At 49.6% G+C, this 13,678-nt stretch overlaps 1 protein-coding gene across 4 annotated transcripts in view; it reads right to left on the reverse strand.

Moving 5' to 3' along the window:
• The window catches only part of Mad1l1 (mitotic arrest deficient 1 like 1), a 314,427-nt gene that overhangs the window by 105,392 nt on the left and 195,357 nt on the right, over window positions 1–13,678 (reverse strand). For all 4 annotated transcript variants that reach the window (XM_031338516.1, XM_031338517.1, XM_031338518.1 and 1 more), the window contains one exon: window positions 4,066–4,154. In XM_031338516.1, coding sequence (XP_031194376.1) covers window positions 4,066–4,154 — 89 coding nt within the window. The remainder of the gene's footprint in view (window positions 1–4,065; window positions 4,155–13,678) is intronic.

The raw sequence follows: 13,678 nt of genomic DNA on the forward strand, positions 1-13,678 counted from the left end.
TCTATGCAACTATTCTGTATGCCTATGGAAGCCAGAGGTTAACAACAGGTGTCTTCCTCTAGCCCCTCTCTCTTTACTTTTGAGATCTGATCTCCCACTAAACCTGGAACTCACCAACTAGATAGGCTGAGCCAGCGAGCTCCAGGGCTCCATCTGTCCACCTACCTCCCCAGGGATAGGAATACATAAGCCATAATATCTAACTTTAAAAAAAAACAAACATGGGTTATGGGGATCAAACTCAGGTCCTCATGCTGGTACAGAAAGCTCTTTACTCCCCAGTCCTGTGCCCCTTATGTGTAACTAATAGTTTTATGCAAATACACAGGGCCGCAGACCACCCCTCATCCTCACAGTGCCCCAGAGAGCAGCACCTACCCTGCCCTGTCTTCTGGCTGTGTTCATAGTAATGGTCTTGAGTGAAGGGCAAGCTGGCCTGAGGCAGGGCTCTCATGTCAACTCTCTTTCTCTGAATCAACCACTTCAGAAGTGGCCCTCCTTGGGAATTACATGAAGGACCAGCCTGACACTTCAGGCTCAGGAGAGGGATCAAAAGGATCTTGTTCCAAGAGGGCATCCTCAATAAAGGCCCTCACTTTTGCCCAGCTAGAGTAAAGTGAGACTTCAGAGTTCACATTGCCAGTGTCCCTTCCAAGGGAAGCTGGGGCAGCAACAAGGGTCTAAAGACCCAGTTCTTCAGCAGAAGTTTTAGGAGGGCTGCCCCTCTGAATACTCTTGAGCCAGAAGGTGACACAATGGGTCACAGCTTGGTATCCCAGCAAAACAAGATGCCATGCATAGCACAGTCCCCTTGCCAAGATCACAATGACAAATCCACTGCCTGACTGTAGGAAACTGAGGCACAATGATACAATGTCTGACACAGCTGGAGGGTTAGAGAGCAAATGGGACCATGCAAGCTAGTGGCAACAAGAAGGGCTATGCTGGTTGTTGGCCTCTTGTTTGGTTGGGTGGCACTGCCTCCATCAGACTGGCCTGTAGGCAGGTCTGCAGAGTATTTCCCTAATGTGGGCAGTGTCACCACTGAGCAGACAGTGCTGGAAGGTCCAAGAAGGCAGGTTGAGCAAGCCATGAGGAGCACACCAGTAAACTGCGTTCCCCCATGGTCCCTGCTTCAGTTCCTGCCTCTTGGTTCCTGCTTTGAGTTCTTCCCCTGGCTTTCTTCAGTGGTATGACTGGGACATGTAAGCCAAATGAGCCCTTTCCCCCCCCAAGCTGCTTCTGTGCTCATGGCGTTTTATCACAGCAATAGATATCAAATTAGGACAAAGGCAGAGAGATGGGAGAAGACTGGCTATGGGAAGGCAGGCCTCAGGAGACCCATGCCAGGCTCAAGGGGAAAGGAGCTAGGCAGCTACGCTAAATACCTTCATGTTTGGCCCAGCATAAGCCATTTGCCCAAGGCATGGGCTTCGTTTGAGTTCACTGCGCAAAGGCCCTGCTTACCTGGCTTTCTCAGCCACACATGCTCCAAGCCCACAGGAGCAACCTGGATGCCCTCACTTGCCCTCTGTTGGAAAGTCAAAACATCAGCAGGGCAGCAAGGGCTGCGGAGGCAGCGGGGGCAGCGGGGGCTACAGCCCCTCCAAACTCAGTGGCCTGGTTCTAACCATCTACAAAGGCACCTCACTCACAGCTGTGCTCTCCAAAGAAGACAGGAGGCTTTGATCTTAGTGTGGAAGATGTTAACAGCAAAGCCCCTTTTTAAAATTTAAAAATCATCAAATCTGAAGCATACGTACCAGCCTCTCTCCCCAAGAAAAGTGACACACTCCAGTCCACACTTGTACCAACCACACCGGAGGCTGTGGGGAGGACAGGTCCTCAGAAAACACAGTGCCTGTAGAATGAGGTGAGCTGCACTGGGGACCATGTAGCTAGCCAACTCTGGAAATTTGCACTTGCCCACACCCAAATGTAAGTCCTCTGCCTACCAGCCCACATGAAGCTGGGTAGACAGGACTATCTTTGTGGCCCTAAGGACCCTGTAGACCACTGACTGCAGGCCAGCAAGTACTTTACCTCAGTTCCCCAGTCCTAGAAATAACACCTCTTGCCAGCACCTCCCAATCAAAAGTAAATGAAGGCTGCCCTGACTCTGATGTCCTTGGCCTCAGGGACCCAGAGTCTGCATGGAATATACTTCCAGGTCCTTTAGACACACACACACACACACACACACACACACACACACACACACACACACAAATACAAATGCATGCTTTTCATGAAGTAGATATTGTGGAGTATCAACAGGAGGTGTTTGATGTCTGCCTAGAACAGTCTCTCCAGCTTGGCTGAGTCTCACAAAGAGCGCTTCCCAGAACTTAGTCAGGTCATGGCTGCCTAGCCTTGCCAAGGCCCTCTGACTGGCCTATGCAGCCAGCAGTGCCTGATGCCTAATGCTACAAATCAGATCATGTCATTCTTCTATTTTAAAATGCCTAATGGCTTCCCACTACTCATGGGATGAAAATGCTGACACTCACCAGGGCCACACTAATTCTCCAGCAACCCAGCCAGCCACAGCATCAGCCTCCCCTTTTGCACCCAGATACATGTCCCAGAGACCCTATCTCCAGATGCCATCTCTCACGACACCACCCATAATTAAACAGCCACAAGTCCATGTGAATAATATCCCCATTAAGCCATGAGCTGATGAAGACAGAGTGTGTGGCTCTCCTGGCCAGTCAATTATCTACTCTGCTCTGCCCTGACAGTGCACAGCATACACCATGCTGGGACAAATGCAAACAAACAGCTCCATGCCTGGTATCCCCACAGAGCTACTTCCCAGGCCTGGGTCTGTGTGAGAAGCACTTTGGCAATGAGAGGGAACCTCCAGCCCATAAAGGACCCCAGTGCTATTAACTGGACACTTCTGGGAAAGGAGCCAAAAAGCCTTCCTTACTTTGACCTCAACAGGCCTGTGAAGCAGGAAGTCACTCACTAGCCATCACCCAAAGAGAGACAGATGTCAGAAGAGCCAAGGTCAATTTCACAGAGGCAGGACTTCCATACAGTCTCTGGGACACCAAAAGCCCAGCCAGAGAGGACTACTTCCTCTACCCCAAGCTCTGTGCCATTTCTTCAAAAGACCACTCAATGTCTACAGGGCTTTCTTGTTCCCTAGGCCCACATCTCACTTGCTAGAAACACACCTGAGGGTGTCAAGTCTTGGATGCAAACCAGAAGGCAGTGGCCAACTCACTACCTTCATTCTGCTGCCTCTCACAAGATGCCAGGGTATGGTGACAGCCATCCTACAGCTGTTTCAGACAGAAGCTAGAATGGCAGGGCCAGTGCAGGTCAGGGGAGAACCTAGGGGCAGTTCAGAGTTGGGCTCCCCTATGTGAAAAGTTCAGTATGCAGACATGTGCCCATAGTCCCTCGTGCTGGGGAGGCCGAGACAGGAAGATCCCTGGAACTCACTGCTGGCCAGGCTAGATGAACTAGAGAGCTCAAGGTTGAGTGAGAGACCCTATCTCAAGAACTAAGAAAACATTTGAAGGAAATACCCCATAACATGCACATATTATGTACAAGCATATGAACACACAGAGTCACAGACAGACAGACAGACAGACAGACAGACACACACACACACACAGCATGAGCAGTAAGTTGTCTCTAAACATGCACCAAAGGTTGACTGCAAACAGTCCCCTCAAAGTTTGAGAAGATGTTCATCTTCCTGTGATGCGTCCCTGAAAGATGCTTGTTTGCACCCTTCAATCCACTGATGGCCCTTTGCCCCTTGAAGGAGCTAGGCCTGGTAACTTATGTTGCTGGCAAGAAGGCAGGTCCTTGTGGACCCCTGACAGGAGTGTCTGCTCCTCTTGAGCATGGAGATGACTGGGAACCATCTGATGACCTGGGACATGACACTAGAAAGGCCAAGCCTAGTGGGAACAAGGATGTCAGCAGACAATGCAACAGAAACAACCTTGGGAAGGTAAGAAGGCAGGAGCTAAGGTGGGCTCTGCTTCTGCTCTTAGGAGTGACATGTGAGTAGCCAGAGGTTGGGAGAGGAGGCCATACCTGAGTGCATCCATCTCCTCTTTGCAGAACGGGAAGCTGGCTTCGGCTGAGCTTGTCTGGGCCCTCAGCATCTTCAACTCCATCTCCAGCTATAAGGAAACACAGAGTTAGTAGTCAACATGCACAGGGACCTATAGCCCAGGTCCCTCTTATCCCAAAAGTCCTAAAGTCTGCATCTGAGCATCTCCAGGCTGGATGCCTAGTTTGTGCTAGGAGTATGGGGGAAGACGGCCATTTGACTGGCCAATCTATAGTGTGGATCCACCAATCCACACGGCATTCTGAGTCAGATAAACATAGACCTTTCTCTTTTCCCATGCTCTTGATCTAAGATTAGGTAGGGAGACACATGATTGGTCATTCATGTACTGCTGAGAGAGCTATAGAGCCTCTGAGACAGAGACGGACAGAGTAAGTAGAGAGAGCATAGTCTAGAAATAGCATTGCTTGGATGAAGAATCTCAGCGTTTCTGACAGTGACATTAACTGGCTGCCTGTCCTGAGCCAAGGTCTGCAAGCTGCTCTGCACATCTGCTGGGAAGGGTCAGGGTGGCAGACAGGGAATAAGATAAACCCCAGGTCTGGGTAACAGGAAACTCACCCAAAGGTGAGCTGACCCTGCTTTTTGAGTGTCCTCAGCCCCAACCCTTCAAACAGATACAGGCTCAGTGCAGGAGCCTAAAGAACACGATTCCAGCAGATTTCAAGGTGTCTGCTATAGAAGCCTCCTTAGGGGTGTGCCATTGGTCAATGTCACACCCCAGTTTAGACCCCTCACCCACCCCATATATCCTGCCACACTTGGCCTCCTGACACTAGGCTTTCCAGACTCCAGAACCACAAGCCAGACAACTTCTTTATACATTCTGCTACAGACACACAGAATGGGGAGAAAGAGTAGACAAACAGTGTCCTAGTGTATGTATGCGTACTTAGGAACAGGCATGTATGGAGGCCAGAGGGCAAAGTTCAGGTATCATTCCTCAGGAACGATCTAGCTCACTGACCTTGGACACAGGGTCTCTCACTGAACCTGGAACCTGACATTTATCTGGGCAAGCTGGTCAGTGAATTCCAGGGGTCGACGACCTGTCTTTATCTTCCCATCTCCCACATTTTTGCATGTGTTCTGAGTACTAGACTCATGTCCTTATGCCCACACAACAAGCACTTTACTAGCTGAGCTACCTTCCCAGCCTCAAGGATGTTGCCATCTTAGCATGCTGCTGGCTTTTGTTCCTAACACACTGACACTGTCATCTGAGGTACAGCCCCTCCATGGCGAGGAACAAGCAACACGGTGCTTACTTCCAAAGAGCTGTCCCCTTGCTTCCACACTCTGATGTAGTTTATGCACTGTGGCAAATCTCACAGTTTTGAGAATCTGATAGAATGGCCCCTGAAACTGGCTGTGCTGGACAGATCCCAGTAAATTTCCTGTTGTATATTGTTGGAGGAGGTGGCAAGGCTGCAGGGTCCATTGCATGCTGCTACAGTAAGAGGAGTGTGTGTGTGTGTGTGTGCGCGCGCGCGCGCGCGCGTGCACGCGCACGGTTGCATGCAAATGCACATGTAGCCAAAGTGTGAGTGTAGGTCGAGGACAACTTGCAGGAGTTGGTTCTATCCTTCCACCGTATGAGTCCTGGAGATCAAACTCAGGTTATCAGGTTTATACAGTGCCTTTACCTGCTGAACCATCTTGCTGGCCTCCTAAAGGTTTTCTGTGAATCCTTCTTAATAGAAAGTTCTCTAGCATTGGAGAGACTGATTAGACACAGTACACACACTTTTCATGGAAACATTTGCTTCTCTGTCTACTTCCATGTTCCCTACAGAGTGGAGTGCAGACGTCCTTGTGCACCTCAGTACTGAGAGGCATATCTGCCTACTTCCTGCAACGCTTTATGGCTTGAATTCAAATGAGGCATGAATAGCTGATGTCTGTTGAGATGCTTACAAACGCCAAGTGGCCTTGGCAGCCAACTATTCCAATTTCTTTGATTCTGCATGGAACTCATCAGAAAGTCTTTTCCCTTTAGTAGCAGAGTTTAGCCCATTTATATCTTGCTATCTTTCTGTATTGATTTCTACTGCATTAGGCTCTGGTGTTTTCTGTCTTCTGGCTTGTGAGCATGTTTCCTTTTGTGTGTCTTGATATTCAGCATTTGTGCTGTTAAGTACTGGCTGCTTCATACTGCATCCATACTTTCCTGGGTGACTGTACCAAGGACATGTCCCACTGAATGTCTAACTAGTTCAGTAGGCTACCCTCCTCACTTGGTAACCATACAGAGTGACAATTAATGCCACCTGTTTATCTGCTGGACCAAATGCCCAGATAAAGCCTTGTGACTCAGTCCATCTGGTGGCTCAGCACTGATTTAGTATACTTAAGACTTCTTTCCTCATTGTGGGCAGTGGACTCCTCCCCTTCCATTCTGATCACAATGGTGGTAGTTCATCGTCTCAGTGTCCCTGGGCAGGCCTCCTCCATCAGCTTCCCACACCTCAGACCATCGGAAATCCATCATGGGCTTTTAAAAGTCTCTTGCTTACAGACATAGAACACATGCAGGCTGTGGGCTTCCTTGGCCTTTTTGTTCTTGTAGCCTGACCCCCATAACCAATCACACCCTCTTTCTATTAGACAGAGGGATCCTATCAGCCCTAATGCTCTGGTAGGTCCCCAAACACAGCTAAATATGCTTCCACTTCATAGTAATTTTCCAGGGCATCTCCCTACTTCCACTCGCTTGTGATGATGGACAGCCCTTGCTTTATTCTCTTATCTTTCTGGATTCCTTCCTCTGCCCTTGTGCTCCTTCCTTCCCTCCTTCCTTCCTTCCTTCCTTCCTTCCTTCCTTCCTTCCTTCCTTCCTTCCTTTCTTTCTTTCTTTCTCAAGACAGGGTTTCTCTGTGTAGCCCTGGCTCTCCTGGAACTCACTCTGTAGACCAGGCTGGCCTTGAACTCAGAAATCTGCCTGCCTCTGCCTCCCAAGTGCTGAGATTAAAGGTGTGTGCCACCACCGCCCGGCCCTTGTGCTTCTTTCTAAACACCTGCATCCTGTACAACATGGCACTCATAGTCCTACATTCTGACTGCCCACATGAGCTGCATCTTCCACATGTACAGACAACTCTCAGAGCCAATGCTGTTCAGGCTCTGCCATGGCATTCCTTCCCAGTACCCAGCCGTATCCTAACTCCCTTCATGACAGCTGCAATTCCTCACCCAGCCCCTCTATTTCTGCTCTGGGCTGCTCATGCCCCAGGTTCTAACATACCACTAAACCCCACTTTCTGACAACTGTGTGCTTGAGGTCAACTTCTTTGGCAGTGGATTTCTCTCTCCTGATCCACAGCTTCCTTCCTTCAATCCCCTAAGTATGACTCTACTGCTTGCTACAGGAGGCTCTTATCAGATCTAGCTCCATACCTGAGGTGGCATGGAGGGGAGAACAGGCCTCTTGCCTTATTAGGATCCAATCTCACAGCCACTGCTTCCTCCATTGAGATGCAAGAGCTGTGCTCACAGTGAGCATGATCTGCTTCTAGCCTGTACACCCACTGTAGTCCTGTGTACCAGGACAGTACACAAGTCCCGCTTTGCTGAGCTGAGGCCCTGCAGAGGGTTAGGACTGCCCGGCAGGAAGTGCCTCACTAGCAAGCGGGTCACTTGATCCTCCCCTTCTCAGGGTATTTCCCTGAAGCCTATACCCCACCCTTCCCTGATAAACACTTTTATGCAGTTTACACAAACGCTGATCCTCTACCAGGGGACTTGTGCCTTCTGCTTATGGCTTGGTTCCGCTCTACTTCTATTTTGCCAAAACAAGTTTACCATTTTGTTTTGATTCCTGTTACATCTGCATGGTCTTCAGGGGAGGAGTGGGAGGTGCTGGCTCACATCACAACATTCAAACGTGGATCCTCTCCTTTGAGTCTGCAGTCTTGGGTTTATACTCAACATCCACCTCTCCCAGGAACATTCTCTTTCCCTGTTGAGCCCGCACCAGCTGTGCTTCCCAGACACTATCTGCTAGCTGGCCCAACATGATACTGGCTTACCTTTGCCTCTCCTCCCTTGACCCACAGCATAAGACTATGGTTGGCACAACAAACTCATGGTGGGTTTCTGATCCAGAGACACCTCAAACCTAGCTCTTCAAGCACAAGGATAACTCTTCCTGTAGGATTGGTATACCAAGCAGCCTTTGTTTTTATTATTTGCAGTGTTGGGATGGAACCTAATGCTCTACCACTGAGCCACGCTCCCAGCCCCTCACTGGGGGGATTCTAGGCAGGGGCTCTACCACTGAGTCACATCCTCAGCTACTCACTGGGGGACTATAGGCAGGGGCTCTATCACTGACTCCCTCCCTTTCTCAAGACCTTCCCTGTAATGACAACCACTATAAGCTTATACGCACTCACACACTCATTTCCTGTCTCTACCACGTGTACAGTATAACCACAGTAGCAGTCTGCTGTCGCCTGGTTTCAGACTCCAGGACCCCCCCACCTCATGAGGTGAGTCCCGCCCTCTCTTTTGTGGGCATCTGCTCCCTTCCAGCCAATAGGAGCTGACTCATGTTTTGGATTGGTAGACATGGGATGAAGGGAATAGAAATGTAGTTATGCGTGAATGCTGTAGCCTGTACCTATCTATTTTCTACTTCACTGAAGAAAACCTACCTGGGTCTAGAGTCAGTTATAAAAATAAGAAAACATGGGACTAATTGGATTGTGTCTTCAGGGACCCTGCCAAATGCCTCAAACCATGGGCCAGATTCCAAACTCATCCTGCTAAAAGGATTTCACACACAAAGTGCTTTTTGGAGGGCTCTTCTGCAGCTGAGCAGTGGGGCCCCAAGCACATGCCTGCCAAGTGAAGGAGGGAATGAGGTGAAGAGGAACCCTGTGTAGGCTGGGTGGGGGTTGCTTCACCACCTGCCGCTGCTCCGCCTCTTGTTTTTTTTTTCAAACTGAATGTCCTAGAGAGGCTGGTACTGCCCACCCTATTCTTCAAGACTGGTGGGCATGCGGATATTCTCCCCTTTGGCACTCTCTGGCAGGTCAGCTAGTGCCGACTGTGCCCCTGACATCCTCTACACCCGGGTGTGGCCAGACACCAGGTTGTGGAGACAGCAGCATGTGTCTTTCAGCAGGAGGCTATGTTCACGTATACTGGAGATAAAGATGGGGATGCTGCCTGCTGCCCACTGCCCACCAAGACTCTATGGTCCTCAGGAGCAAGCATTTACCCAGGTCTGCAAGCTGTAGGTGAAAGTTGAGGCCCTCCACCTCCAGGCTCCCATTCCAATGCTATTCACTCTAGTGCATACCAACTAGACTGCAGGATGACAGAGTAGGGAGCGTGTCCCATGCCTGGCTAGAGGGATGAGCATGGACATACCTGTCCCTAAGGTGGGGCTGGATGAGCCAGGATACGCTCTAAATTAGGGCAGGGACTATGAAGATCCCAGCCTGCTACTAACCTAAGCAAATGACAGAGACTTTTCTGCACCTGTCTTCTTCTAGCTTAACAGCCCCACCACAGGATGCCACAGAAAAAAACTAGACAGTGTGTCAGTGACCAACAAACCTATCAGACTGACCTCCCAAATGCTGGTCCTGCTACTATGCTGGGAGGAAGACCCCCTTTACCTCCTCTCCCCTGTCCCATGCTCCTATGCTGTCTGCTCATGTAGCAGCCACTAAAAAGCCAGGTGTAAGTGGGGGGCATAGTGGTACATGGGGTAATCCAAGCCCTAGAGAGGTAGATGAAAGAGAGCAAGCATCAGCTATATCATGAGTTTAAGGCTAGCCTGGGCTCATGAGACCATGTCTCAAAAGTACAAAAGGCACTTACATGAAGCCCAGGGCAGAACCTAGCACCAGCCTTTGCTTTCTAAGCATCCTTACACTTTATGCTGTTGTGCCCTGATCACATGGACAAGGAAACATTGTCCTAACAGCTGGCTTGAAGCAAAGACTCTGGGGTCTCTGCTTGGGCCAGGTCAGGCCTAGAAGGTAGGGACATGAAAACAGTAGGAAGCAGCAAGAAGTGGGATGAGAACTGCTTCTGTGGAATTCTTGGAGTCTAAGTCTGAGCCAGCCTGGTATAGGAAGGCTTGGTGTAGATGATGCTTGGGTCCCTGGTGGCTGAGTCAAACCTCCAAAGTGGTCAACAGAATAGATGCAACCCTATCAAAACATTGGCTGGAGGTGTGGCTCAGGAGAGTGCACGCTCAGCGCTGGGTTGGATTCCCCAGCACAGCAAAAAAAAAAAAAAAAAAAAAAAAAAAAAAAAAAAAAAAAAAAAGAAGCCTAAAACTTCAAATGTCTTTCTTGCAAAACTGGTTTGACGGTTTTTTTTTTTTCTGCTTATGCTAAAATTCACAGGGAATTGCAAGGCGCTCTGAATAGTCAAGATGATCTTGATGGGGTGCAGTGGTTATTTTTTTCCTTGCTGCAACAAAATACCTGACAAAAGCAACTTAAGGAAGAAAGCGCTTATCTCAGCTCACAGATTGAGGGTGCAGCCCACCACAAAGAGGATGGACGCTGGGCTCAGCTCACTTCCTCCTTTTCATTCAGTCCACGACCTCAGCCTAGGGAGTGTGCCGCCCACACTTGGATCGTCTTCCTACCTGAGCTAACCCAATCTACAATCCCTCAGATGTGCATAGAGGTATGTCTCCTAGGTGAGTCTACATCCTGTAAAGCTGACAACCAAGATTTAAACAATACATTATGGGGGTGGAAAACACAAAGTCAGAAGGCTCATGTCAACCTAAGATCAAAGGACACTAAAGACGCTAACTTAGGTGGTGGCATAGGGAAGGACACACAAGCTGAACTGGAACTGAGTTCAGCATTGAACACAAACTGGCACCACCAGCTAGCTGGTTTTCAATGAGGAGGCCATGACAACCAGGTAGGAGAAGAGTCTTGGAGGGGGACAGGACTGAGACAAGTAGATATGCACACACAGGAATAGGACTTGAGCTCTAACTCATGCCATAATAAAAACCGACTCAAAGTGGATCGGAACCGAAACATGAGACAGAAGGAAGATACAGGCAAGGGAAGATGAAATAAAAGATATAGAGGGAGAATACAGGACTGAATCTTCCCAGCATTGGATCCGGCAATGCTGTCTAAGTTGTGCCAACAGAGTGCAGCAACAAAAGGAGGTGCCAAGGGCCTCATCACAGCACAGTCTGTATGCTAAGGACACGGGAGTGAGAACAGTCTACTGGGCGAACTACAGCTTTGCTGACGCAGACTTCTGATAGTAGTTGAGTGTGCAGAATACATGAAGAACTCATACAGCAGAAAGCACAGCTTAAAGATGGGTGAAGGGGTCTGGGATGCAGCTTCATTTGTAGTGTGCTTGCCAATTAAGAACAAAAGGCAGAGAAGCAATAACAGCCGCTTCCGTCATTCTGTATTGGGACTTCATCTTTCTGACTAGTCTGGCTAGAGGCAACTCAATGTAGTGGCACTCACAGCAGCAGACTTTGATCATGTTCAGAGTGGCGACCTCTTACGTGTGATTGAGATGAACATCCCCCAGAATTGCAGGAGACTGTCTGCTAGAGACAGCAGCAAAAAAGAGGGTGGCTGAGACCCCCTAATACGAGGAGCCCCAACACTTCAAGACCAGAGCTCTCTGGCAGCTCAAGAAAGCACAAACCTAATCTGAAGCAGAACCAGGGATGCCCTTCCAAGAAAGCTGCCCAGAGACACCTACTGGCCCTGTGCAGCCCAGCCCTGAGCTCTTCCCTGTGTCTCTTATCTATAGGCCCCACCAGCTTTCCTCTTTGCCCTGAAGCATCATTGCCATTCAATTCTAAGGATGTTGTGGCTGCCTTCCCAGCAAGGCACAACCTCCCAATGGGAACCGTGTGCTGTGGTTTGAGTGGTTCGCACCCTGCCCTTCCTGCCAGCAGTTCTAATTAATAAAGCTGTTGTTGGGCACCAGTGTGAGCATGTTCATCCATATACCCATGCCTGAGTAGTCTTGTTATTCAATGCCTGATACATACCAGTCTCCGATTGGGCCAAGTACACAGATGGTAGGATGGTACCAGGTCCAGGGCTCTGGAGGGCTCTCAGGCTGCCACCATCTCTCCAAAGCCCACTCTAGGCAGATGTCTCATGTCTCTAAGAGGTAACTCTGAGACAGCAATAGGAAGTCTGAATGGAGGTCACTATCCAGCTCAGCTCTAAGCCCACTGGAACCTAGGGAAGTACCTGAGGTGCTACTTCTTGGTAAAGGGAGCGAGGTATCTTAAGTTGAACTCTCCCTGCATTTTACTTCAGCCTGGAGGGACACAGGGCACATGAGGCTGCATAACCAATACTAGCTACCAGGCAACTTGCTGCTGAATGCAAAGGGCCTCCTACATGGAACACATCCAGAGAGCCCAGCCTGTAGTTTCTATGCAAGGCAACCAGCTCATCACTCCAAATACACAGAAGAGAATTCTGGAGGCTCTATAGGTAGCCAGCTCAGGGAGTAGGCTGCCGCAGAGCAGGCTGGCTGAACCTCATAAGGGACAGGTTGGATGGTCAGTTACTGGGAAGCAAGGGGCAGGGTATATACTGAGTCTGTATAGCTTCGCTCTAGAAGCCCCAAAGGTCAGGCTTGGGCAAGTCCCGCATCTTAGATGCAAAGAAGAGAGGTGGCGTGGAGGTCTAGAAGCAATGTGAATAGCGTCTGCCAGCTGGACACACTGGGGAGTGTCAACCCACTTTAGTGGGGCTTCTGTTCCTTCTGGTGGGCATGAGCAGGTGAACCCTCAGCAGGTACAGAGGGACTAGGGGAAGATATTCATGTAGAAAGTGGGGCTGTGAACACTGAGTTGACCGTGTAAAGCAGAAACTGCTCTCCAAGTCCATGTGAGGAAATATTCCCTCAGGGTGGCAGTATGAGGAGGGGCCTACTAGAGCCTCAATGGGGCTAGTTCTCTCAGAGAACTCTCAGGCTTCTAGTCTGCAAAGCTGGGTTGGAGACCAGGGAACAGCTTCCCCAGACACCTAATTGGCCATTGGGCTCTCGGCCTCTAGAGCTGAGATTTACACCCATCTACTGTTTAAGCTGCCTGGTACTGTATGCTTTCGTGTTTGCACCAAGACCAGCCCAAATGTCCTGCCATGGAGCCTTCCTACTCCCTCAGTCCAGGAAAACAAGTGCACAATGTGGTACCTGCCTCAGTCTGCATGCCACACCTACTAATAGAAGAATACTCAGGATGGGAGAAAGGCAGCAGCTTCATGTGGAGGAGCAGACAGCTCCTCCACCAGCTCTGGGGAAGACCACAAGAGGGTCCAACTGGAGTCACTCAATAGGAGGCCATGTACTGTGAGGGAACCAGGTACATGCAGAGAGCATACAAGACTATGGTCCTCAGTACTCACTTCAATGACATCCATGTGACTCAGAATGTCATCCTGAAAGGCCATCAAACAGCCCTCAACTCCAGTGAGCAGCCAAAGCTCTAAGAGACCATGCCCATGCTGGGGACCACACACTGTACACAGTCCTCAAAATTAATGTCTTTCTCCATATGCAACCACAGGATCTATACTACTGGGATTTTTC

Source organism: Mastomys coucha, unplaced genomic scaffold (genome assembly GCF_008632895.1).
Source record: "Mastomys coucha isolate ucsf_1 unplaced genomic scaffold, UCSF_Mcou_1 pScaffold22, whole genome shotgun sequence".
NCBI lineage: Eukaryota > Metazoa > Chordata > Mammalia > Rodentia > Muridae > Mastomys > Mastomys coucha.